Source organism: Takifugu rubripes, chromosome 16 (assembly GCF_901000725.2).
Source record: "Takifugu rubripes chromosome 16, fTakRub1.2, whole genome shotgun sequence".
In the NCBI taxonomy this organism is placed as follows: domain Eukaryota; kingdom Metazoa; phylum Chordata; class Actinopteri; order Tetraodontiformes; family Tetraodontidae; genus Takifugu; species Takifugu rubripes.
The window spans coordinates 10210166-10238165 of NC_042300.1; the positions used below are offsets into that span (position 1 = coordinate 10210166).

A 28000-nucleotide genomic window follows, 5' to 3' on the forward strand; every position below is an offset into this window, starting at 1 on the left:
AGAGGGGAAGGAGAGAGGGGAGAGAAAGGGGGTAGGGGAAGGAGAGAGGGGAGAGAGAGGGGGTAGGGGAAGGAGAGAGGGGAGAGGGGAGAGGGGAAGGAGAGAGGGGAGAGAAAGGGGGTAGGGGAAGGAGAGAGGGGAAAGGGGAGAGGGGAAGGAGAGAGGGCAGAGAGAGGGGGTAGGGGAAGGAGAGAGGGGAGAGCGGAAGGAAAGAGGGGAAGGAGAGAGGGGAGAGGGGAAGGAGAGAGAGGGGGTAGGGGAAAGGGGAGAGGGGAAGGAGAGAGGGCAGAGAGAGGGGGTAGGGGAAGGAGAGAGGGGAGAGGGGAAGGAGAGAGGGGAGAGGGGAAGGAGAGAGGGGGTAGGGGAAGGGGAGAGGGGAAGGAGAGAGGGGAGAGGGGAAGGAGAGAGGGGAGAGACAGTGGGTAAGGGAAGGAGAGAGGGGAGAGGGGAAGGAGAGAGGGGAGAGAGAGGGGGGTAGGGGAAGGGGAGAGGGGAGAGATGGAGGAGAGAGAAAATGTATGGGAGAGATAGGGAGAGAAGAGAGAGAGGGGGAGAGAGAGAGAGAGAGAGGGAGAGAGAGAGCGAGATCGGCATTTGCGCTCCGTAGCGGCTCTGCACAGCCAGAAGCTACACTGTGATTTTGATTTTTATTCAACATCGCGGGTTGTGTTAGCATATCTCTCGTGCTGACACGCGCCTGGGAATTGGATTTTTTCCCTTCACGTGACTTATCGGCGGAGGCAGTTTATCAGACCGGCGTTTTGCGGATTTACAAAAGCTCCCGGGAGTCTGGCGGGAGCTCCAGCAGCCCGGAGTCTGAGCACATCGGCACCCTGGACAGCGTCCGCGAGCGTTCCAGCACCCTGGACAGCGTCCGCGAGCGTTCCAGCACCCTGGACAGCGTCCGCGAGCGTTCCAGCACCCTGGACAGCGTCCGCGAGCGTTCCAGCACCCTGGACAGCGACGAGGGGACCGCCGCAGGTGAGCTTAACTGCGGCTCTCGTCCCGAACCAAAAGGTTGAAGGGACCAAATAAAGGTCTGTTTTCAATTCTGTTGAACGTGCTTCGCTCACCTGGAAGCTTTTAAGCTGAGCTAAGTATTTTTATTTTTTTTTAGTTTAGATTTAAATCAGTTCTCCCGAGTTTTCAACACGGAGACTAAATTAACGTAGTCGGACTACTTTCCGAGTCGTCGCGCCTGTTTTTGTTTATTGAGGGTTTCTTTTTTTCCCCTTGACGTTACATTTGTGTGTTGTTCACATGTTTCCAGTGTGTCAAAACGCGTTAAAGTCATTCCTGAACGACGGCATCCATCAACTGTCGTTGAGGTGGCGCGTTTGGCTCTCAGTTTAATTGAAGGCAGCTGTTGAATTTGGAGGATCGGCGCGTGAATTGATGCACCTAACACACACACACACACACACACACACACGGCCTCAATATTCATATCTCATTCATTAAGTGAGGGCTGCGGGACAATAGAAAACTGCACATGCTTGAAAATTCCACTGTCTGTCTATTATGGAAATATTCCTTTAAATTAGATTAAAATAGGTCGTTATATTTAGTGTTGTTGCTGCAAATGAAATCCCGACAGAAGAGCATTTCGGCAGAGCCTCGGGAAAAGAGCTTTTCGTGCTGTTATATTATATAATGATATCAGGTTTGCTGAAATCCACTAAAGGTGTTGCCTCCCTCTCTTCTGCAATCACGTCAGCGAGCGCTCACCTCTTCCTGTGCTTTAGCCACGATCTACCAGCGTAGGAACATCTGCACCGAGGTTTTACCCGTCAAATATAAAAGGACGGCCCACAGAATATAGCCCACCTTTTAAATTCCAATTCAGATTTCCTTTATTTGTCCCACAACGGGGAAATTTACGGCGCAACAGCAGCAAAAACACACCGAGGAAAAGACTTTCAGAATGCAAGGATAGAAAAAAAACGATAATAATAAATATATACTGCAAAAAACTGAAATAAGAATAGAAAATGTATAGGTTGGCTTACTGATAAAGGGAGGTAATGTGTCAGCCAGCATCTGTCTGTCCTTCAAAAAGTTCTGAATGGTTTTAGCAATCCTCCAAGGGTCAGGGGGCTGGACTGTAACCTTGTATTACTCCTGCCTACATGTGCTGGAGCAGGGGTGTTGTGTAAGGCACAATAAGTGGCTGAGGTCTGCGCTCTCAGTGTGCGTTTATTCAACTTATAGATTATCTGCATTGAGCTGAGAACCTTGAATAGCAACGCTCACCTCCTCCCTGCAACACTTTAGTCCAACGTATAGTTACGGCGCACGGAAAGAACAGCGTCCCCAAGCTAGGACTCTACATGTGTTATCCGCCATGTTACATCCGCCATGTTCTCAGGGAAGCCCTTCGGATTTCGGCCCACACATGCACGTCAGCCTTGTCCCTCAGATAAAGACGTGGCGACCACTGGTGGCGTCACGCTCCCGGTGTCATGTCTAGCTGAGGCTGTCTGGCCGGGGAAGATAAAAGCCCAAATCGTGTCTCAAAGTGCAGGTAAATGCTGGAGAGCTTCCTTTGAAATCCACGTAAAGGCATTTTTATTTGCTTTCGTGTTTCTCCTCATCAACCCAGAAGTGGCTGCGGCAGCTCAAAACGAGTTCTGACCAGTTTCAATAGAGAAAATAGGAGGAATCCCCCCCCAGCCCCCAGTTATTGGCCCATGCTGTTTTAAAAAGCTGTGATCACCCTTGAAACCAGGATCTTAATGATGTTTATTAGGATTTTAATTGTGCCTATTATGTGATGACTCCTGGCTGTGAGACGGAAACGTCGCTCTCAGAGTACGTGTGACAACAGTTTAGTGGCAGGAAGAAGACGTGTGAATCTGACTGAAAATGCTACCGCAGGGCTGCATTCTTTCACAAAAGAAGTTGGCTTTAAAGCCCAGCGTAGCTGCTGGTTATTAAAGTACGGACAGTTGGGTAAAGAAACGGCTGCTCTATATCTATTGGGATGAGGAGATAAATGCAAATTAATCTTTCATGCCTAGTTTATTATCCACTACGCAGACTATGAATTCAAATTGGAGCAGCAGCCCTGCGCGGCGCATGCTAACCGTAGCTCATGTGGCTTCTCTTGCTCCAAAATGCAACGCGAGGCGTTTGAGGGTGTGTAAGACAGTAAATTCAGGACATATATCTGGAGGCGTGCGTCCTACCATAACAGCGAGGCCTGTGCCGGCTGCCTAGAGGGGCTTCTTGTTGACTGATGCGCCGCTTCTTAGAGTGTAACTCATTGGACAAGCCGGGCCCGCGGCATGCCTCGTCATAGGGCTCACTGGCATCCAGGGCAGGGGGATGAGATCCGCATCAGGATTCCCACCAGATTTCCTGGCTGAACCCTTTCCATGTGCGCTGCCCAGGGAATCGGCGGAGTTCGGTTTATTGCTCCTGTAAATTTGAGAGCCACAGCAGGAACGTGATTGAATTCAATATTGGTGTAACTACACAGCGAGTCAGTGTTTAAGGTCTGAAACCCGGCCATAAACACCCCCCCTCCCCCACAACTCTAGCCCAGTCCAACACACGCAAGCCCCTCCCCCCCGACCATGGTCAATTTGAATGATTGGCAGGAAACAACCTCAGCTGCTGGGATGGACAATGTTGACATTTAAAAGAACAGAATTCCAAAAGGTTTGCTTTTGCAGTTCGTGACATCAGACAAATGAACCGGCCTGTCTTTTCCCTGCTTAGCACTACTCTGGGGGGGGGGGGGGGAAGTGCTACGCTAAGCTGCAGGGATCCGCGCTGCACTCTCATTAGCTGAAACGTGGCTCTTGCATCAGATGCAGCACTCAGAGCTCATTTCATCGCTTCCCAGCCAACGGTTTTCCACTTTGGTCCCACCGTCGTACGCGGGGCTTTAATCTCACAGGCAGAATGGCGTCCACTTCAGTCAATACCCAAATGGCAGATTGGATCAATAGCTCCTACAGTGTAGATAACGTGACCTGGGTGGGGCAGAGGAGAAACGCAGCCCGCAGCCATCACATGTTCCACTCTTTGAAAATACGCTTCTTAATTATGGATCAAAAATACCGACCCTGTTAACGAGCCATGTATTATGGATTGCTGTGGGATCTATGTTAACGCCAGCGCAGCAGTTGGAGATGAGTTCCGTTTCTGCCCGCTCCTCTCGCTGTAAACACACACACATATATGCACAAAACACACCGTATGAAATGCTAAATGCTGAGGGATTAAAGAATTTTCTGGGTGGAAACGCTTTAAGACTGTTGTCGGGTCCCTCCTGGGCAGAAGAAACCAGAGCGGAGTTATTTGTCTGTTTTTATCGAGAATTCAAACGTGCGACTTATTCAATGAACGGTTCGTCGTGCAGTCGCAGAGGAGCCGGAAAACACGCAGGCTTTTAAAGTGTTAATTAAGCTCTCACCCAAGCGACGCTTTTAATTCTGAGATTAAAAATCTGTCTTGTTTTCTTTTGTAAAAAAAAAAGTGCAGTTTTGTCTGGTAGAAAAACAGCATCAGAGTGACAACCATCCCATCAAAGGCCTTTAAATGATCGACTTGTTTGAAAGGACGCATCTGCTACATCCTGCAAGATAACACTCACGGCAGAAAGAAATATTGATCTGGCAAGATTACTTTAAAAGAAAAGAATTTGAAGGTCCCAGCTAGAGCTGAACAATGGCTGTTGTTTCAAAATCACAGTGAAACGCCCCGAATATGCGCCCAAATGTTTCCTCCGTAGCTCCTCTCAGCATGCAAAAATAATGTTAATGCTAATAATGTTTGCACCACTGGAGGATCCTTGGCAGCAAAAATAAAAATAAAAGGCACGCACACAGAAGCATCCTCAGACAGACCGTATCCCAATTCTCACCCGCATCTCCTCGACACCCACTTCCATCGACTAAAGAGCAGGATGCGGCTGTGTGGATATATAGCGGTAAAATATTGGAGCCGTCGCAGGCCTCCAGGCATGCAGTTATCAGGGATACAGAATTGATGGGAAATCAATCAGCTCAAGTAGAGTGGCCTGGCTCGTTGCGAGGAGAAGAGACTTGTCTTCTGCAGATGCATGGCCTGATGTCTGCAGCAGCCTTTAACCACCAACCAAGAGTGTATTTATCTCTCTGTCTATCTTTCTCTCTCTCTAGCCAGCTAGCTAGCTACCATGCTAGTTCCAATTGCATCAGTCTGTAATAGGATATTATAGACTACCCTTCATTTGTCTATATATGTATATAAATATAGATAGATCTTGATATTTCGTCCTACAGCCCAGATGATTGGAAACAGAAACACGGGCCAATTTTCACAGACCGGATTCGAGGACTCCATGCTAAAGCAGGGACGGGGAGTGTTGGAGTTAATCTTCTCCCTTTACTGCAGCTCTCACAGGAAACAGCTTACAAGCGTAACCTCAACGTCTGGACCTGTCAGCATAATAAGCCTCAGCATGCGTCTGCGGTTGTATTTGTGTGTCTGCCGGTGAATTCACATATACGTTGCTGCCTGCACAATTAAGGTGTCGCAGGAGTGCTTTTCATTTCCCGGCATCTAATGCTGTTTGAAAGGAAGCGTAGCTCGAGATATTCCTCTTGTTTCCTCGTGTTTCCATCTTTAATGCAAGCATACACACCTGTCCTTGCTGTGTGTGTGTGTGTGTGTGTGTTGTTGTGAGTGTAAGGTGTCTTTGCTACATAAGCGCGTATTTACGAGCATATTAGCACATTTGATGTGTGCGTTGTGCGTATTTTAGCGTTTACTTTGAGCTGCATTGAACAAGGCCACATATTGCTGCATCCTAGAAGCATTTCTTTCATTTTTTTTTTGCTAAATTCAGTGCAGTACCACCTAGTGCAAAGCTATAAGTAGTGGAAGCGTCATGAGCCATTAGCATTTAACGTTTTATGTGTAGGGGAACTTAACTGAAGCAGATGCTTCCACATGCTTACTGACTGTATCTGAAAATGCCACCGAAAGAAATGTCAGAATTTAGTTGAGTTTGTACAAATACCTTAAATCCAATTCGTCGTGTAATTCCAGAATCAGCCGAGCGGAGCCCACGTGTCTGTTAAAAAGCAGCCAGCTGACACGATCCCCCATCTGCAATGACAAACTCCTGTCACTGAAACATACATCCAATCCAGCCTCTCAACCATGGCGCCGTTGTTAAGCTGCTCTGCTGCTTACCGACATGCCCGCCGCCACCGCCGCCGCCGCCGCTCACCTCAAACTTATGCTGTCACTTTCCGTCACCGTATATGCTGTTAATAAAGACCTTCTGTCAGGGATCATCCATCCGAGACCTCCCCGCTCTCTATTATAGATGGATTTCAATTCAGCATTTATGAGAGAGGCTGGGGCAACATGTTCGAGGCCCTCTGCATTAAATCACAAACATTAAATGACTTTTCGAGTGTTTAATAATACACCGATGATATATTCTTAAATACGGGATAATATATAAATACGCGAACAACGAAGTTATTGTGTATTAATGGATGTATCATCGTATTAGCGGGGATAGCAAACCGTGTTCCAAAGGACAGCGGGAGAAAAAAGGCATTTCCACTGACAACTACAGCGTGTTTCACCGCCTTCGTGTTCTGGTAACATGCGGTTCAGGTCAGAGTCCCACGACGAGGAAGGAATCTGATCTTCGAAAGACCTTGACTGATTTTTTTTTCATGCTTGTTAAGAGAAAACCAGAAGAAGAAAGGGGAACAAGCTAAGTGGGAATCAGGCTGCCACAGCTCAATGCAGAGTACGTCTGCAGTGTTTCCTCTGTCCTTTCTCAGGCCTGGAAGGCTGCCCAGCGAAGGGAATCCTCCCAGTCTTTTTTTTTCATTTCACTGCCAAACATATCAGAAAATATACATTCAGTTCTCAAGCGTGAACACCTGACAGGTGTGTTTCGGCTTCCTACCCTTCCAACTACCCTGCTGGCTATGTGATTGTGAAGTCACTGATATTTAGAGCTCTAATGTGATGTCTGCAAGGTCAATACAACACAAAACTGCCATTTCCACCAGTATTTTATGGTCCTGTCCTGTATTTACCTGCAGTGAAATATTGTTGTAATCAGCAGCTTTGTTCAGATTGGTGTGGGATGACCAATAAACCCTCAATGATGAAGCGAAATAAATATTAAAATCTGCCCTTGGAGTTGAAGGCCATCAATCAGGACCCGCCACCCAGTCAGAGCGGCGTGTCATTGCAAGGCTGTGGTTGTCAAAGCAGGAGTGAAAGCCTCACCTCATCCCCGACGGTATCTGTCTCATATGTTTACAAAAGCTGCTCCTTTAACGGATCATAGTCGAGTAAATTGAGTTCCGGTCTATGCACAAGTCGAGGGGCATCAAGACCGGCGGCGTATTGTTCTGACGGTCTCCCTCTTACCTCTTGCTAATGGGCAGGATCACTCGGAGTGAAGGTTATGGGAGCCAAAGCGGCCTCCATATAGAGGAACGATCCAAAGCACCGTCTCCTCCTCTACACAAGCTTGTTAGAGCGCGTCGGGGTAGAAAATATCGTTTGGAAAACCTCTTGTTTTCAAGTGCTGCTGTGAGGTGCAGGTGTGTTTGGGAGTAATTAGAGTACCTTTTTCAGTGTTATTAAGGGCCACAAAATCTGCTACTCTCAGCTGCAGCCCTCTAAAACAAAGGAGCTAATGATTTAATTTCTGTGCAATCAAACTCACGTGCAGACACGTGGAATCGAATAATAAAAAAAACCCAAACATGTCCCACACCATGTTGTATTAGCTTCCTCATCTTGGCCCCTCACTCCACATTCTCGGTAGTTTTGGGCGCGGAGGACAGCTAGCGCAGCAGTTTAGCCCGCAGCACAGACACATCTGACCGGACACGGCTGCCCGGGTGTCACATGATTCAGGCCAGCTAACCGCTGGGCACATCAGCATCCATACAGACCGTGACTGACGAGGGGAAAGTGACACTCCATCACCCAGGATTGGTGGACTGATTAGTTCACAGGGGTTGCTGGTGCACTGGTTATTGCCCCAGGGTTGGGGGGGGGGTGCTTTCTATAGCCATGATTGTGGCTATGGGAGGCAGAAACAGCTGCTGCTGTGTCACGTCCCCTGGGCTCTGAAAGAGCATTTCTGGTTCTCCCGTTCCCTCCATTAGCCTTCCATTTCCATTTTTTTGCCCTCCCAGCAGCGCTCAAATGCCAGCACCAACAGGCAGAACATAACGCAAGGACACACACACAGCAGTGACATCCTGCTTTATTTCCCCCGCTAAGACGTGCGGTCTCATCTCGGCCTGTGCCCGTCCAAAGCTGCAAACAGTGAATTCTTCTACATACACGTCTGTGAAATCCTGGGAGATTTAAATGTTGTTTTTTTTATTGCTCGCCTCTCAAGGCTACTTGATATTCAGCGAGCCATTCCGCTCTGCAATTAGCTGAAAATAGTGGGGGGGGGGGCAAAGATCAGACAATGCACGCCTTGTGCCATGGAAAAGCCCTCGGTGGAAGTCAAAGGCGCTATAGTCCCATCAATGCATTGGAGCAGGTGGGAGCCTGCTCTGCCGGGAGGGACCACTCTGTCCTTGAAACACATCAAACATAAGCAGATTCATGTGTCTGTTTGTCCAAGCACGTATTAAAAGCCGTTCTCATGCATTTGTGTGGGTGTTGTTGCTGGAACCGGAGTGAAAGCAGCCCTGGTTACTTTATCCTGGTCCACACAGGGTCCTGGCAGCGTGGGCCCGGGGTCGCTGCCCATATATTCATGTCAGGGCCAGAGAGAGGGGCTGAAAAGCTCCGCCATCCCACAAACACACTCGCTTATCCTCTGCTGGCTGCAGAGACATGCTCCAGGAATGCAACAAAAAGGGAGGGATTGTCTTTTCCGAGCGCCTTTCTGCCTCTCACGCGTGCACAATTCCCCAGATTTCTCACATTTCAGGCGCTGTCTCAATTGAAAATGGCTGCACTTAATGAAGGCCCACCAGTCTGGTCCCTGAAGCCGGATGCTTTTGAACATTATTCTGAGTCTCAGCAGATCAATATCGCTGCGTTCCCTCACCGTCTGTTTGCCGTCATTAAAACTTTGTCGCAGCGAATTTTCAAAAACACCAAATATCTGGCTGATGAAACCAGCAGCCTCTGGTTCCTCCAGCAGGCTTGTGTGTGTGTGTGTGTGTGTGTGTGTGTGTGTGCGTGTGTGTGTGTGTGTGTGTGTTTTCCGAAAGCTTTCAGGCCAAATAATACCTCTTGTATCTCATACGGCTCTTAATCTCGCTCCATCCGCTGAAGTGTTAAAATAATGAAACATTCTCAGCAGCAGCTGCCCACAGTGATGCAAGTGGATGAAAATACAAACTGCAGATTGGAGACTTGATGTGAGGCTCAGTGGCGTCGCAGCAGTGGAGACGCGCTCGGTTCCAAGAAGCCCACCGTTGGGATGCCATTTATCGCCGAGCTGGCCGACAGGATTCAGAGGTTCATTCGTCTGGACTAGACCAAACAACAAATGTTCTCCATGAAAATAAAAACGATTCAATTATTGCTCCTCCGCAGGAATTAATATTGTATTGGATTCGTTTTTTCCAAGCAAATTTGTGGAGATGACGAGACAAAATAAAAGCAGCTTAGAAGATCTCTGAAATACCAAATATGCCCTCCTCATCAGAACTGCAGTTTCCAAATACAGGCTATACTAGTGTATTAGATTGTATTTCATGGCTCCAATAGCATTAGCCTCGGCTAACAGTTGACCACTCACGTCGGATGAGCTGAGTTTCTGTTCAGATGGTGGGAAAAAAAAACAGGAGCAGCTGGTGTGGATGTGAGACAATTAACATTAATAAGTGTAATTAATGTTGAGTCAATTTGCACGTTTGACATTTCTTAATAAGGTCAAACCATCGTTGCCCATTACTCAACGGAAACAACTGTGGTACGAACGTGTCGGAGGCGGGGCTAATATCAAAACACTGGCTAAATGGTCTTATCTTGTTTCTTGTCCCCCCCCCCCTCCCACACACACACACACACACACACACACACACTTCTCTTAACCCTCAAACACATCTCTGAATTTGTGAGTAGCATTTGGGAATAAAGCGTCGATAAACCGCTGATGAACCGTTCACCTGTGTGTCCCTGAAACAATTCACACGAATAACAAATCAGCAATGATTGTAATTACACAACCTAACTAATCTCAGTGGAGAAGGCGGGATAACAGCTGTCACATCATCTTAACGCGTCAATTACTGACAATCTGTCCCCACAAGTCAGGAAAAGCAAGCGTTAAGAATTAACGTCTACAACCTAATAAATGAACAACTTATATGTGACAAGGATTTGGTTTGATTCACCCACATCAGACTTTGCACACCACTAACTCAGGCACACCTGCTTTAACAGGTAACAAGAGGCAACCTATTGATTGCTTATTGCGTTAATGAAGCCATTGATTAATGAAGGGACTTGTGTATGGAGTAGGAGGTGGAGCAAAGCAGTACGGCTCAGTTCAAAATGAGAATTTGGACACTAGCTAGGTCATATCAGCTGACACAGCAGATGAATACAAGGCCTGCGGTGATTTCAAATGGTATTTTAAATTAAACCAGCAGGGAGCCACACTTCTTATAATTAATAGCAAACTCTGTCACCTAGATTCAAAACAACATTGTTTATCATTGCTCCCTGCTAAAAACAGCAAGAAGATAAAAAGAATTGTGCTTGGCTTTAGTGCTGCTATGCATGAGGGTTGATAGAAGAAAATTTAATTTGAGAAAAATCAATAGGCACTTAAATGCTGAGGTAATTCATCAATTAGACACAAGGACGAATTGGCAGCCATTTTAAAGATCAATTCATCATGTTTTCCAATTTAGAGGTGTGCATTTACTCGGCAAACTTCCCAGGTGGGACCTTTCCCCCAGCCTTGTTCAGTGGTTATTCCATTCTTGGACGGTGACCTGGACAGTGGCCACATTAACAGTGCGGACGCTAATGAACGTGGCGATGGCGACGGGATTGGGCTCATACACCCCCAGCAGGTGTTGCTCAATGTCTGCACCACAATGGGGGCCTCAGTTAGCTCATATACGCAGAAGGTAGCGTTGCAACGCAGGAAACCATTTAAACAGGCGATAAAAAAGTGATAAAGATTTTTAATAAGCTGCAGGAAAAAGTATAACATAAATTGTTCTTGAAATAGATAAAGCCTGTTTACAAAGATGAACCCTTAAGCCAAATATTTCTCATATATTATTGAAAATGCTGCATTTTAAATTTAATTACTCTCACAGTTACAATTTGCAATTGTGAGAATCATCAGTGTTGTTTCATGAGGTGAAAACACAACCCTTTGTGAAAACGACGTGTGTCCGATTGAATAAATGACAGAATAAAGGACTGATCAACTTTTAAAACAGGAGCTGAATACAAAAATAAGTCGATTCAAGCCCCCAAAAGAAAGTGGGCCCACTAGAACCTCCATGAGTCATGGCCCTGGCTCCCAGTCCCTTCCTTTTCCCTCCCACAGCTCCCTGGCCCTGGTCCCCACCTGATCACCCCTCCCCCCACCCCCACCTACCACCACCACCACCTGTTTGTTCTCAGGGACTCCATCTCTTTCTAATTAAGATATTTCTCCACACCTCCTTCAAAGGTCAGTCTGATGATTCTGACAACACTCAGAGCGTCCAAAGCCACGTTCGTCAGAACAACAGTGAACCAGGACCAGAGTTTCCAGGGGTTGGGAAGGAAAATGGCACTGACTGATGGCATTTGGGGTTTGGGGACGTCCAAGCCCTCGCCTGGCTCAACACCCTCATCAGAATCGCTTACAGCCATAATCACCTCATGTTTTATCAGAGCTTTCAAATAGGACAAATGGATGCTATAAAACACAAGGAAACAAATTAACCACCAGTGTCAAGATTCTAATGGTTCCAATTAGTCAACACTTTGGAGAATAAAGAATTATTGAGAACAATGGCTTTCCACTCCCTCTCTGAGAATTCCATTGAGTTTACAGCATTCAAGTCATGTTTTTACATTTGTTCTACACAGCAAGCTTTGCTGCTACAGAGCAATGCATAACATGAGCATTAGCACACACACAAACCTTTGTATTACTGTCATTCAAGGACATAAACATGACACATTCACCATAAACCAAGTCTCAACCCCTAAACAGGCCTTTGACGATGTCAGAACGATGTAAAACATTACCCAGCTTCTTACCCAAACCTTCACCATCCCAACTAACCAACAACAAACCTGAAACTTCAACCGCACCCACAAAACCACATATTCTCTCTTCAACAGCCTTCTGAAGTTGGTGGCCCCGTTCTAAAAAATGTCCCCACTTTGCTTGTAGAATTAAACATTTGGTACTTAATATATAGTAATATGAGGGCATGCACACACACACACACTATGCTTTTATTTGTGCACAAACTGGTAGCTATTATAATATACATATATAACTGGTAGTTATATATAAATTGCCCAAAGACTAGACTTAAAATTGGAAGTTATTAAAAAAGAAAATTTAATATTTTATCCAAAAAGATGAGCTGCCCTGCAGTGTTGATGTAATTTTCCCATCTTCCTTCAGTGCAGGTGGAATTTTTAAACGCTCTCTAATGATGTTTGGCCATATGAACAAGTATTGGAAAGGGCGTAAATCCAGACTAGATTAAATGTTCGACTTGTCCCCGACATGAAAGTCCATCTAGCAGCTGTCAACATAATTCCCTTCCCCATCTTCTGAAAGACAATCGTAATACTTACAGTCAGGAGCCACTAACGGCATTGGGATCTACTTTCTAGGAAGCATGAATATACGTCTAAAACGTGACCTTATCTATTTCAGAGATGTAAAGCTGAAGAAGTGAAAGATGTGCCCAGGTGAGTGAGTTTTCCAGGGCTGAATCAGAAGTGAGAATCCTGCTGTGGGCTTTACCTTTATCCTATAGTCGCTAGCATAGTTCAGTAAAATCCACAATTGTGAGTCTCTTCGGGAAACTGGAGGATGAGTCCTTGATTCATCCTCAACAGTGTCACACCAATCATGCTATATATTGATATGTTTGATGTCCTAACTATGCTAATATTGTCAGCGGCCAATGTTACTTTCAAAGACTTCCAAAGCACGATTGCATATATGTTTATTAAATGATGTTACTGACATTACAGATAACAAGGTACTCAATCTGCACCTTGTCTGACGTCTGCTGTTGATTTACTATGATTTGTTCAAATGTTAAAGTAGATAATGTGCACATTGTACTATTCTTTCACATTGTGCCTCAGCTCTCTTCACGCAGCAGTGTTTGGAGTTGGTGGGAGCAGAAACTGTTTGAAATCAACATTATTTATATGTAATTACCTCAAGAGTTGTTGGGCATTTTGCCAGTAATTGAAAAAAGAAACAAATGGAAATTTACATAATTTGGAGACTAATTGTGGCTTCCTTTGCCACATAGTGGGGATGATAAATAATTGTTATTAACGCTTTAATCTATTGAGCACTGATTGCAGCCCTTGTAAATCAGACAATGCTACTTTTCAATGGAAAATGCTAGCCTGCTATTTAAATTCCATTGTGTGGCCATGTAAGGCCACTTTTTATGCTGTGTAAATAAATAATCCTCTAGATGATTCCGCTTTAGCAACATGGCTACTGCTGGCAGATCAGAGCAGCCGGAAGGTTACCAGACAGAAAATCTATAGTTTGTTTTTATCTTCTTCAGCTCCTGGATTAGCTAGATGTGGCCGAGCAGATGCTGGGCCTGAGTTTAAGTGAATCAGGATAATTTTTAATACAAATATAACACAGGTTAATAAAACCAGGTTAACAAACCTGGTCAAAGGTCTGCAGGAAACTGAAACGCTCGTTAACAACCGCACAGATTAATCACCATCCATAACTGCTCTTGAGGCGAAGACTCCTCTGTTGACCTGTAACCAGAGCTCAATCAGTTCCACCATCCTCCCTCTCCTTCAATGGCACTTCAAAGACAGTGTGAAAGACAGTAAAAAGCCACAGGACGGATTTAAAACCATCCCAGAGCTGAAGGTTTGCAGCTGGAGAGCGACGGCGCGCTCGTGGCGCTCATTGTCTCTCCGCTCACGACCACGGTTAATTATTCACCGGGTTGTGCTGCATAGATGAACTGAGGTGCTCAGCTGATAAAGGTACTGGAGGAGGACGATGAAATTATAAAATTCCACTCCGGCAGAATGGTATCATCTTAAACTGATTTTGAAGAGGCGCCAAACAACAGCGACATGGAGCGATACGGCGAACGAGTGGATCTCTCCTCCCTCTCCTCCCTCTCCTCCCTCTCCTCCTTCAGCTTCTGTCTCTGGATGCCTTCCAGCCCTCCTCACCTCTACCCTAATCTGCCGTTTTATCCCACACTGCCACGCGTCCATCCTTTTCTTTCAGTCTCTTCTGCTTCCCACCTCCATTCACAGCTCTGTTCTATGTGACAAATTGTATTTTAATCTTATTCTCCATTAGAATTACAGCCGTGCAGCTTGTAAATCTACACCAGCGGAGCCTAATCTCTGAATCAAATAACAAATATGTGTCCACGCATATACTCAGATATTTCAGATATCTCAGATATGTAATATATATATGTAATAGATATTTCTTCAGTTTTTAAAAAAAATCAACTGATTAACTTGTTTTTCAGATCTTTTAAGGCCCATGTTCGAACATTTTATGACCTCAGGCAGCAGTTTACCTCTATAAAGAACATCAGGTGCCTTCACAGGCAGGTAAATCCATTTCAAACCAGGAGCTTTTGCTGTCTAACATAATATCCTCTGCAAAGAGCACATTTATTATGCCCAGCTGTGTACATATCTACCTAACGTGGTATCAGCGTAGCGTGCCTTGTCGATAAACCGTCCAAAGTAAAGCCTAATTTAAACATCTGATAATTCATCGGATTCAGGCGCGAATGCCTCATGATCCTATTTACCACTTCCCATAATTCACTCTGCTGCCCTTCTAGGTTCCCTTCTAAGGTATTTGCCTTCAAAACAACATCTCAAAACAGCGCAGCAGGGGCATGTGAGTAAAAGAAGTGCTCACGCAGCCACAGCAGTAGGAACGTTCACGCCAATTTCCTCTCTGGAGAGATTCCGTGGAACTGAACGCATGACTTAAGCTCCGGCTGCTCCAGCCGAGAGTCGCCGCGGACGATCCCGACACACCAGAGATGTCAACTTCACTTCTAATAAGCAGCCTGGTGGATTTGTCTGTCTTTCACTCCTCTCGCCTGCACCCCCCCACTCTCTCTCCTCCAGGTCTCTTTGCATTATGCTCCTCTGCGACCGCTGGGGCGCCGCGGCCCGTCACCCTGTCCTCGACGCAGCGGGCCGCAGAGGAGAGTGAAAGGCACGGCCATTGACAGAGATGAGGCTGCTAATTAGAAGCCGTGATTAGGTGCTCTGGGTGTGTGTGTGTGTGGGGGGGGGTGCTTGCTGCTTCCTGGCAGGCAAAGACAGACAGACATCCGGGGCACCCAAACCAACAGCAATTAGACACATCTGCTATCAGCGATCAGCCCGGTGTTCCTGGAACAGCGACCCGCTCTGCAGCACATCGCCTGTCAATGTCATTCATTGCCCCCCCCCCCCTCCCCCCCCGCGTGTACAGCCGGGCTGCCACCCCGCCCGTCGGTTTGAGGAGATACTGATGGCGCTGTGAGCGAGCAGACACGCGGCTACAGCACAGCAGCGCGCGATGAATATTCATCCAGGGTTTTGAGCACTGGCGCAGCAGAACAAAGGCCGACATCAGGCGCGTCGCCGTCGCCGTTAGGAAGCATAATTAGTAAATGCTGTCACGCTATCAATCTCAGCTCCTGTTCAGAGGAACATCTTTACATCCACCGTATAAATAAGGCCAGACTCCTTCTGGTCATGTGCAGTCTGCATGCACAGGTGAGGCTGGGGGCTTTTACTGCAGACTCTGAGGGCTACATCAGTCACTGGAGCTTTTACAGCTCAGGCGAAATGTCAGATCATCTGGGTGAGAAGTTTTATTAGCTTAATCTGCCTGGCCGACACAGACGCGGAGGCCCCTAGCATGTTGAAAATGGAATAATAGTGCATTACGACACACGAGAGCATACATCACAGCTAGAGAGTGTTGTCGGATAGGCTGAATTTATGAGCGGACAGGCCTGCTGCCTAATTCTGAATATGAGGGCGCAGTCATTTGAATAATCCACGCTGAGGGAGTGGAAGGCTAAGAGATATTTAACGTGATGAATTAACCAGAGCTTTTCACTTTGTTCCATCTGAGGGGGTCTTAAATCGTGCACCGTTGCAGAGGGGTGGAACTGGGTGGAAGAAAAGGTTCTGGGAGCACAGAAGCCCCACATTTGAACCAAAGGATGAGTCTAGAAAGGAGACACCAGAGATTTCCCAACAGAGACGCCTGCCGAAAAGGCAAATTAATGTCAGACAGGCGTAGTCTGCAAACCTGTTTTCTCTCCAGGGAGATGGGTCTTCATTACAGCCCTCTCCGTTTCAATAACATGAACCGGTCTAAGCCAGGAGATCAGTCACCTCAGGAACAAAGAACTCTGTACTCTGTCTTCTACACGCCCTCGGTGCATTACTCGAATAATTGCTTTTTTTGATGCATCACCTGGACATTTCTTTCCCTTTGTCTTTCTCCCTATGTAAATATGGACCCCCACCAGCATGGAATTGAATAAACGACCTTGGGAGGGCGACCATCGGGTATGTTCTGCATAATAAGGAGCAAAAGAGGATTGTTTGCTTTGCTTGGGGTGAGAAGGGCAGAGACGTATCCCCTCAAGGCAGGTCAAAGTGGCTGTTGGAAATAAAGGAGAAATCAGGAGACACTGCCAGAAAGGCCGACAGGAGCAGAATGATTAAGGAGGGAAAACAGAGCCCACTCAAGGAGAGAAATGAGAGAACTGGAGCATTTTCCCCCTGTGGTTACTCAACATTTATGACCACGGACAGAAATAAGACCAGTTTTATCCACTAAGACTGTCGTCAGTGTCTGAACAGCACACCTGGAGCTGGCTTCCTTTTGCTCTGCAGGCTGAAGCAGCATTAGCGAGCAGGGATGCTAATATGTAGCATAGCATCATATTAACCGAGTAGCAGAGTAGCCCGTAAATCCAATGAAGAGGAACCTGTCGGTTCTATATTGCACTGTAAAAATACAAAATACAGCATTAAAAAAAGCACTTTTTTCAAAGGCGATGATTTTTAAGATCATGGAATTTTTTTAAAAGGCCACTTTTCCTACAATGAAAATAAAGCAGATTTATAGTTATTAATGCAGAGCAGTTCTGTTTGCTGTGACGATGTACTGAAAAGACGAGAACACAAGAGCAACTTTTTATAAAAGAAAAAGCTATTTTCTCTTGCGTTTTGCATTCAAAAAGCAGGGCGTTTCTATGGCTGCGCTAGCTTGGGCCTCTGATACCAGGATACCTCCCTGCTTCCTTTTCCCTTTACCCTCTACTTTCATCATTTATGCTATTGTTTGTCACCACGACGGCTTTGAATGTTGTTTGCGACATGCAGACTGTGAGGCCGAAGGAAAGATGAGCATTAATGGACTTTAACAGTCTTTAACAGCAGGGGAAATGGGTTTTCTTGCCCTCTTCTTCGACGTCCCCGACTCCGCCCACCCGAGTCGACGCTCATCACCCCATTATATGTAGCATTGAGTTTGAGTGTGGAACTCGGCAGATGGGTGATTTTGTTTGCGTGCTGGCTGTGTGGGTTCGTGCGTGAGTGGGTGAATGAGTGCTGAGGAACGGAGAATAATTTATGACCACTGGATCCTATAATTAGGAAAAACGAAATTGCTTGTCAATGTAGGAGGCAGTTAAATAGGCCTCTGCATCTGTCAAAGGACATTGCAAACCTCAGAAAAGAGCCACATTAGCATATTTCAACAGACTGACACTCTGAGCTGGAAAATGTAGATTTCTAAAATACCCAGAGGCTGAATTATAAAAGGTCAGCTTCCCAATAATTTAGTTGAGAATTCCTAATTCTCAATTTCTTCATGGATTTCAAGCTGTTAATAAGGCACATTAAAAGACTAGCATACTAGAGGAAAAGACAGGGCTGCTTTCATTTCACCTCTTGCTTGTATTTAACTCTGTATGTGCATGTGTGCGCGCACGTGCAGCTGTTCCCATTTAACATGGGCTGACAACATTTGGCTGATTGATTGCTTTGACCCCCCCGAGCTCAGCGTAAGATCTGAGTAATGACGGGACGATATTTCAGCTCGCTCTTTGTCAGCTCCAGACACGCCGCTCACGGTGCAGCTGAAGCATCATTTTCTGTGACAAAAACTTAAACTTCAGGACAAGAGAGGATGATTTGCGGATGGCTGTGTGATCCCCTGACGTGAGCCACCAGAATGGGCTCGTTTTGCTTTGAAACAGGCCCCTCTGGCGCGGAGGAATCGTCCATTTTGACAGATTGCGGCATTTTTTAGACAGGACAGAGTGGCTGAGCCGAATGAGTAGTTTAGGTCCACTGTCTGATAAATGGACAGTTGACTGGTGAGCAGCGTCCTGAGCCCTGAGGACCAGACACACCCCAGAAATCTATCAGTCTGTGTCACACATGTCTCTGTGGAGCAGGACATCCTTCGTCTTCAGCATTTTTCCCAGTTGATTCATCTATTTTGGATGGATCTTTTCATATTATTTTGGTCATCCTTAGATTTGAAAAACGACCTGCTTTTATTGTTGCATTGTTTGAACGTCGGGGCCTCGGGGCCCTTCGTTTGCTCAATGCCATCTCAATGTTTTCCTTTGATCCCTTTGATTAATTAGATTCCTCTATTGAAATGTCACTGCAGGTGCTTTGATCTTTACTCATGCTGAAGGTGCTCCAGATGCCTCCCGAGCAGGAACGTCTCAACAGTACTAAAAGCAGATTACTCTCACCTTTATCATGAATTTGAACAATTCGGTCATTTATCGATCCCATAAAGCGATACAGGCTAACCTGGCCGGATTTAGATGTGACATCAATTCCTTTTAAGTGTACATAAAAGGCCTGACGTATAATTCTGGATGAATGATGGATATTTTAGATTAATGCTCGTAATGGTGTAATTATCACTGCCATGTACATAAATTCTGTCCATTAGCGTTACCTATTACAGTTTTGCTATAAAAAAAAAGAAGTATCCAACAAAGGTGCTCTGTTTTCTTTGCAAACTTCTTTTTTTTTTTTGGCGTGTCTCAGTCAATGACTGTAATCATAAAAGGCTCCACCACGGGGAGACGTGTCACATGACCACGGCAGCCATAAATCCTTCACTCAGCATTCCCGCCATGATTTACAATCAATCTATAGCTGGGATTTAAAATGTTTGGTAGTAATGGCCACCATTTACTGCACGACGCTCTCTTCGCAACCATAAATTGAACATTTGGCGCTCGTAAAGACGGCGTAGTTGAACAACAACGGTGGCCGGGATTTTAATAGGAATTCTTATTTGAACAATAACTCCGCTCCGACATCGTTAGGTCGCGGCTCATTTCTGTTGTTCAACAAACAAAAGTGTAAAACTACCACAGCAAAGCGTTCGCCAGTAAGACAGGATGAGGAGGGAGTTTGCCGCCAGATGTCAACGATAAAAATGCTTCTTTTTTTTTCTCCTTTGGTCACGATTCCAGTAAATACAAATTTAATGATCTGCGGTTCTGAGCTCCCGCTGCTGTCATACAACGCCCCGGGTCGTCTCCCCGCCGGGCAGGCGTGCGAGCTGCCTCCTGCACGTTGCCAAACACCCATTCTCATTCCTCAGATGTCTGGATTAGAACGGAACAGAACCACACGGAGGTCCTTGTTCGCTGCCAACCAGCTTCGCTTAAGGTGAATGAGCTCACATTGGAAACGTGGGCGGCGTTCTTCACGCTGTCGATAGGTTTTCTGAAGTGACTTCATGCATTCTTTGCTTCCCACCGCCTGTTTCTGAAGCTCTGCGTAGAGCCCCGCGTGTGAAAACCATTCGTTTCAACCCAGAGCTCATCAGCCATTCTTCAAATCCTCCCTGCATCCCTTTATTTCAACCCTGTGCCCTGTTGCAAGTGCATTCCTTCAGATGAACTTACAGCAGTCTCACTTCTCCGCTTTTACAGACCCAGTTTGGTGTCCTAGTGCAATACAGAAGTGCTAAAACCTGGATGGGTCCTGGGGGATTTTGATGCCTTCCCAAAGTCATTTCACCCCCCCAAGCAATGCAACGCAAGGCAAACAGACGGGAAGCGTGTCCAGAATAGGTTACGGGTGCCAGCTCCCTTGGGTCGCCGGATTAGAATTGGCAACAGTGAACGTGGGAGGATGAATTTTAAAGCATGGCAAAAGATCAAGCTCAGGAGAGGAGAGCGGGGAGGAGCAGCTTATTGACACAAAGATTAAATATAAAACGTCTGGCTGAGACTCACTCAAGTGATCGCCCCACCCAACGGTCGGGGTAAGCGGGAGCGAAGAGAAGTCGCCGTTTTTCTGTGGTACAGATGTGCAAAACACCCATTTATACTCGTTGAACAGTCCAATAGTGCGAATAAGCGCTGCATCACCTGAGATTTTAGATATTAAAAAGGGCATTTAAGAATCACTCCCGTCTGCAATCCCATCATCAGGCTGTTTGGTGATTGCTTGCAGGCACATGTTTTTGCCCCTTAAGATAAGGGATTAAAATGGCACCCAATTATTCAGGATTTATTAACGGTTGCAGCTAAAGTTTAAGGTCAGGAAAGCGAAAAGGGCTGGTACGCGGTAGCTAATTCATATGCAGCCATTGATTGCAATCTAGGAAGTCTGATAAAGGTGATAGAGGAGGACTGTTTCTCCTGGGACAGGTTTCATTTCATTAATTAGGGCTGACAGCTAGAGCAGAGGATAAGATTTTGCCAATAAAGCTGAATTTTGAGGGCTAAAGTGAGAAATATCTTAGCTGCTTTCACATTTCACACTGGCTAAAATGCTAAAAAAAAACATAGCATTGTCCTCATATTTTAACCTGAAAAGCCTCGTCCAGTATCTATTAGAAATGCTGTCACAGGGTCATGTGACGCGTGCAGCAGTTAGCACCCTCATCGTTAGACCCCGGCACTCCGTCAAGATCCTCACTGGGAATGAGCAGTTATCAGAGGATGGATGGTTGACATTTGGGACGATTTATTAAAATAGGAAGAGCTGAATCCTCTGCGAGAGGAAAGCTGTTCAGTTCGAGGCCGATGATTCAATGTTGAGCAAATACCCAGGGTCCCATGTCAATATGGCTGCATGAACATGCAACGTAGCATGTTACAGGATCCCGAAACATCTTTTGGCTCTTCGTGAAGAGTCTGTTTCCATGTGTGACGTAAGATGGTCCTGGTGGCCCAGATAGAGAAACCAATGTGCTGCTGTGTTTTACAGGTATTACACAGTTCATGATAAACACTTGTGACAGATGCCAGGGGAAGCACAGCTGATCTCCATAGCAACCTACCACACAATGACAAATCTGACCATCAGGAGTCAAAAAGAGCTACCTTTAGCTAAACTCTTTGGGCTATTGTCTGGATTTCCAGGTCATGCACCTTTGCTGGCCTGTGGAAAGAAACGCTAACACACACGTCAAATCCGAAACCTTCGACGACAACAGCACAGCTACGGTGTCAATGCCAATGTCACTGTATTGGAAGAGCCTCGAGTATTTGAAGAGATTTTTGCCAAAATAAAGGTGGCGAGAAAAAAGGGTGATGATATATCCAGCAGAAAGACGGAAAACATTCTATTTGTGAAGTTAAAATTGATTTCCGTCAGTAGCAAATACCAGATTCTGTATTTTTAATCCATTAAGTGACTGTTGAAATTTCAGGCTACAGGCGAAATCAATCCTCCGATCAGCTCTTGCCCTTGAAAATTGATCAGGATTCAAAAGCCCAATTGGTCCAATAGCCGGAGTGGACAGCAGCAACAATGTCAGTGGGCGCCGCCTGTTTACTGGAGATAATAAATAAAATAAATAAATAAATTTTTTTTAAAATGCGGGAACCGCTCAAAATCCAATGAAGCCTCAGGTTTTCTGAATGATATGGAGTTGCTGCTGTTGCCGTTGTTAGCATCTACTCTTGCCTCTGAGAGTGTTCCTCATGGAAGTCTAGCATCTTTAGCCTTAGTAACAGCTGGTTTGAGCCCAGCAGAAGAGGAAAAACAGCCCAAATACAAATGAGTCATGTTTTCTAATGTTTTAATCAGCTATAATGTTTTAAAAGGAGAAATAAAGAAGCAGAGCGCCTCTTAGATAGCACATATTCAAACTCAAAACTCCTGATAACCACAATAGATGAAGAGATATGAAGCCTGGGGAAAGCTTTAATAATCAAGCTATATTAAAGTTATACAACAATATTTCACTCTAGTCACCAGTTTAGGCCCTTTAAAGTGCCCTTGAGCAAGACACAAACCCCAATACAGTCCTGATGTCACGTCTTTGGTGGGCGTAGATAATCCCTCCTAATGAGGTGCCCTTCTGTGTGTGTATGTGTATGTGTGTGTGTGTGTGTGTGTGTGTGTGCGTGTGTGTGTGCAAGATCAAAATCACTCCGCATGAGGAAAAGGAAGCGACTAAGGCTACACAAAGGAGGGCGGAGCACACCTGCACAGATGATGTAGGGGGCCGAGCCGTCCCACAACAGGGGCGCTCACGCCACCGTAAACACGCCAGCATCCTTGAGGTGTGGAGGCGGCAGAAGTGAGCAGACGTGCAGGGTCGTAGAACGGTTCATGCATACCAATGTGGGTTTCCCCACAAGCATAAGTGCCTCATTCTCCAGAGCCTGCAGGTAACGGAGCAAACTGTCAACAGTTGCAGAGGGAAACGACTTTCCCGCTGCAAGCCAGCGATAGATTTCTCCTTTTGAAAAAGTGTTTGAAGTGTCAGGACGTCTCGGCGTGGAAGGCTGGGAAGCTCTGACGCTGTCAAAACATCAATATCGAGAAGACGGCTAATTAATTCAGAGCTTGGAAGGCTACGCTGCTTCAAAAGTCATCACAGAGACACATTTTTGATGTGTTTTTTTTTCCTTCTTCCTCACAACTGCAGGTTTCTGATGTCGTCAAGCTCATCTTTAAGTCTCGGTCTTTCCGAACAATCGCAGGAGCGGTAAAGCCAGGGGCTGATTTAAGATCCGTGCTTCCTGTTAGCCATGTGCAGACATGGAGTCACCCGCGGAGGCTAACGCACAATATCAGCCCCTGATGAAGGAACTTCTGGCTGTTTGGGGAGATAATGGCTCTGGACAGCGACAGAATAAGGGTCTCCTGCCAAAAGGAAAAAAAAAAGTTCAGTCAGTTCACAACTTGTCGTGTTGTCTATTTATAGCGCATCATAATTAAAATGCCGGGGCTGAGGCCGGGATCAAATGTACAGTATTCAGGAATGAGAAGCCCTGCACTGTCAGGAGAGAGCAACGAGGCGCCAGAGAGGCGTCAAATCGGGATAAATTCATCTCATTTTTTTCTTCCAAAGGCAGATTTGGGGGCTTATCTCCAGCCCAGAGTGATACATTATAAATCCCGGATAGAATATGCAGACTAGCTGGTCGCACTCCTGTCACCGCCTCTGTGTGGATTCTGACAGAGGGATTATTAATCAGCACCTTTGTGGCGCCGGATAGCCATGGGAACATCTTCAGAGGGTTCAAACCGAGGCAGCGATGTCATTTTTATCTCACTGGTTGCAGTTCAGCCATTAGGGGAAGAATCTAATTAATTATGTTTAAACACTGATAAGATGTAGCCGAGCAGCCTTCCTTATAGCACGTTGCTGATCAGCTTTCTGCTAACCAGTCCACTAATCACCATGTTATGAATTTAATCTCTCTCCTCAGCAGTGTGTGATAGAATGGATTGAAGCGTTCAGATTCTTGCTCGGATTGCAGATGAGACTCATTATGCCGCTGTGCTTTTTTTTCTTTATTTCCTTTTATAAAACTGAGCCTTTGATTTGGAGGATTTTATCTTTCCATTATTTTGTTTTCCTCTCACTCGTTTCCATATGAGACAAGGATGGGTTCTTTAAATTGCCGTTTTTCTCTCCATCCTTTAGAGCAGGAAATGGGTTCCTGTTATTTTGCTTTATTTTGCTGAGGAATAACCTTCTTCATGATGTCTGGGTCCCTCTCAATAGCCGCGTTGCTGGGGTGATTTCAGACAGCGCAGCGGCAAAACAAGCTCTTGTTCATTTATCACTTGTTTAAATCTCTCATATCACGAGCTCGGTTCGTCGACATGAGAGGAAAATGAAAAAAATATATATCTTTGATTTGGAAAACTAAATATTTTGGTGGCACAATTTTAAAAATGCTCCCAGACTGGCTTTTGAAAATGAATCCAATTCATTCCTCTGAAAGGCTGGCTGATGTTCGGCTGTAATGAATAATCGTGCCGTTTGTTTTTGTGTTGCTAGCTTTGCTATAAAACAGTAATCATAACAGAATTGCCCAGTGATGAAGACGGCTCTTTGTTAAACGCCTCTCTGGTGCTATTAAAGGTAACACGCCATGTGAGTTAGCTTATTATTTTACAGAATTTTTGGTTTCAGCCTCTTGCCCTTGTGCTTTGTTTGCGTTCGGCTCTCCAAACAGAGAGGCCCCTCTCCGCTCGGCTTAACACGTTTTGCTTTCTTTTATCAAGTTCAGCTTCCTCCAGGCTAATATTCAGACATGCTGCTGTGTTATTTATTCATGAGAGCAGCGAAGGTGGATTTCCTGCAGGCCGTTACGGTGGCCGGCTTTCAAAACAGAAACAGCTCTAGAAGAGAGGAAACCCAAAGAAATCAATCAAGTGGAAACAGAAGCTCAGCTAAAGCTAATCTAAATGTGAGTGATGTTAACGCTCTCCCTGCGCATTTATGAACTATTGAGGACATAGATTTCCCAGTATAGAATGAGGTTTTCTTCCTGGTGACTCAAAAACAAACATGGCCAGAAACGAAGCGCGGCGCCTGTATTGTGCAGCGCCGCGGCGCCGCAGAGTAAAGCGGGTGTGAAACCAGGCGTTTTTACTCCTTTCTTGTCTGAACAAAGCTGGATAAAAGCTCAGGAGGTGCCGACTCATACGTGATCTTCCCCGTTTTAAATGATTTCATGCACTAAATCCTCAGCTCAACCTAAACTGATGCTGTTTTTGCCCCCAGTATGTTGAGCATAATAACGTGTGTCTTGAGACATACATCAGGCCCGAGAGGAAAGGCCATCCTGACGCACTCTCGTAACGTGCACGGCGTGTTCTGTCCCATCACTAGCGACACACGCTATATTTGAGCCAAGCTGACATATTGCTTGTCTCATATCCAGTTAAGAGAGATGTGTGCACTGGAAATGGTTATATGGCCCAGCAGTGCTGACATCGTTCTCTCTCCTTCCTCTCTGCCCCCCCCCCCCCAACCCCCCCTTCTCTCGCTTCCTCATTTGTTTTTCCAGGCTGAGGTCTGGCCGGCGCGTGGCAGAAGAACTGGGCAGGATGGCTCTTCAGCCCAGTGTGAGGATCTCCCCCCAGGGATGCCGGCATTGGACGCAAGGCCTCTCGGGCCGCTGACCTGCTGCCTTCCATGATTTATGGCGACTCGTGCTCCACTGCAGACTCCTCTCCTCTCCTCCGCACTCGCTGCCTCCGGGACGCTGCAGGATTGAGAAAGGCGCCGCGCACGCCGCAGCACCGTCCAGGGAGGACGTCCTGCCACCGCCGCTGCTGCAGACAGCTCTCCGTAGGGTCCCTGGCAAAAAACAAACGGCGTCATAAACAATTCCGCTCCGGAGTCCTGCGGCCTGTCGGTCGGACAACGTGCACTCTGCGAGCATCAGTCAAGGCGCGTTAGCTTTAGAGCGGGCCGTGTTGCTACCGCTAACGCTGAGGGATGGAGCAGCAGGAGCGCGCCGACTAACAAGCTGACGATCCCGTTTCCTCCTGGTCTGAGAGCTTCGGCACATCCCTGCTGACTCCACACTGTAAAAAAAAAAAAACCAAAAACATCCTCAGGACTATTTTAAAAAAGAGGCAGAAGTCTGTGGACACCAGAGCTGCCGGAGGGCATTAACTCCTGGTGTTTAATCTCCAGCTGTGGAGTTGTGTTCAACTCTCAGATTAGTGAGGATCAGCTCTGGATCAGCAAGAGCGACCCTGCAGGTGCCCTCACCATGGTGTTGCCACCCCCTGACAAACGCCACGTGTGCCTGACCACCATCGTCATTATGACCAGCATGGCCTTCATGGACGCCTACCTGGTGGAGCAGAACCAGGGTCCCAGAAAGATCGGTGTGTGCATTATCGTGCTGGTAGGTGACGTCTGTTTCCTCATAGTGCTGCGATACGTGGCGGTATGGGTCGGCGCCGAGGTGCGCACTGCACGAAGAGGTTACGCCATGATCCTCTGGTTTTTGTACATTTTTGTTCTGGAGATCAAGCTCTACTTTGTTTTCCAGAACTGCAAGGCAGACCGGAAGAGTTTGGAGACAGTAGCTCGGAAGGCTTTGACGTTATTATTATCCGTATGTGTGCCGGGCTTGTATCTGGTCCTGGTTGCTCTGGATAGTATGGAATATGTAAGAACTTTCCGGAAGAAGGAGGACATGAGGAGCCGTCTGTTCTGGGTGGCTCTGGATCTCCTGGACCTGCTGGACATCCAGGCCAACCTCTGGGAGCCCCAGCGGACCGGCCTGCCCATCTGGGCCGAAGGCCTGATGTTCTTCTACTGCTACATCCTGCTGCTCATCCTGCCGTGCGTGTCGCTCAGCGAGATCACCATGCAGGGCGAGCACATGACGCCCCAGAAGATGATGCTCTACCCCGTCCTGAGCCTGGTCACCATCAACGTGGTCACCATCCTCATACGGGGGGTCAACATGGTGCTGTTCCAGGACAGCCGCGTCTCCACCATTTTCGTAGGCAAGAACGTGGTGGCCATAGCCACAAAGGCCTCTACTTTCCTGGAGTACCGCAAGCAGGTCAAGGAGTTCCCGCACCCGCAGAACGCCATGGCGATGGAGCTGCAGCAGAACTCCGTTGGCCACGCGCAGCCCAACGCCACCACCCTGCCGCACGAACCTTCACCGGCCCAGGACGCCATCGACACATGACCGCCCGCGGCGGACGCCGGGCCGCCTCGCGCGGCTTTTCCTCCGGGGATCCAGACGGATCAGAGAAATCAGCTCCTGTCGTGCTCCCGCGGACTCTTGGGAAACCGAAACGAGACATTTTTCAGCATCACCTGCCTGTCAGAACAAACCGCGCTTGACCGCGAGCGGCGCCTCGCCTGCGGACTCTGGTCAAGGTTTTTATTGTGCTGTTGTGTTTTTAATTGTTCTTAAAAGATCAAACGTTATTAAGATACGATCTGCGGACATCGTGCGTCGGGAAACGAACAGTTGCCCTCCTCGATCCCCCGGGACACACACTTGTGTTTCTAAAGGTCACCAGACAGCGTGAAGCCCTGAGGGAGCAGGCGAGCAGGACGCCAGGCGGGTCGATGACGGAGGCTGGACGGGCCGTGTTGGACCTTGAATTCTTTTTATCTCTTTTTTTGGTCATCCTGAGAAGAATCTGCCTGCAGCAGATCTCAGAAGGGCACCTCCTGCGTTTGTCTGCGTGGGTGTGTGTGTGTGTGTGTGTGTGTGTGTGTGTGTGTGTGTGTGTGTGTGTGTGTGTGTGTTGGTCACAGGAAGTTTCGTTTATGCTTTGGAGCAGACGTCAGAGGTGGGAAAAAGATAGATGGGGGGCGAGTTTATGTTTTACTGCACATTCCTCTAAATTTAGTTCAAGCCTTGAAGTTTGAGAATGCAGAAAATCGACACAAGAAAACAGAATTTACAAAAGATCAAAAACGACCACATACAATATTTAAACAAATATTTTATTATTATGATGATTATTATTATTCTTTAATTGTTGGAGACCAGTGTTTTAATAAAACTGTTAT

General features: G+C 46.6%; 1 protein-coding gene across 6 annotated transcripts; it reads left to right on the forward strand.

Moving 5' to 3' along the window:
* The first annotated feature begins 553 nt into the window (after positions 1-553).
* tmem121ab (transmembrane protein 121Ab) lies at positions 554-27998 on the forward strand. 6 transcript variants are annotated; one of them, XM_029849987.1, is made up of 3 exons: positions 554-981; positions 12863-12897; positions 25509-27998. In XM_029849987.1, the coding sequence occupies exon 3, from the start codon at positions 26223-26225 to the stop codon at positions 27159-27161; it is 939 nt and encodes a 312-aa protein (XP_029705847.1). In that variant the 5' UTR covers positions 554-981; positions 12863-12897; positions 25509-26222; the 3' UTR covers positions 27162-27998. The 6 variants fall into 6 exon arrangements, with proteins under 6 accessions (XP_029705847.1, XP_029705850.1, XP_029705851.1 ...); XM_029849990.1 differs by lacking the exon at positions 12863-12897 and adding an exon at positions 24781-24905; XM_029849991.1 differs by lacking the exon at positions 12863-12897 and having other exon boundaries at positions 25509-26360; positions 26508-27998.
* Positions 27999-28000: the final 2 nt, after the last annotated feature.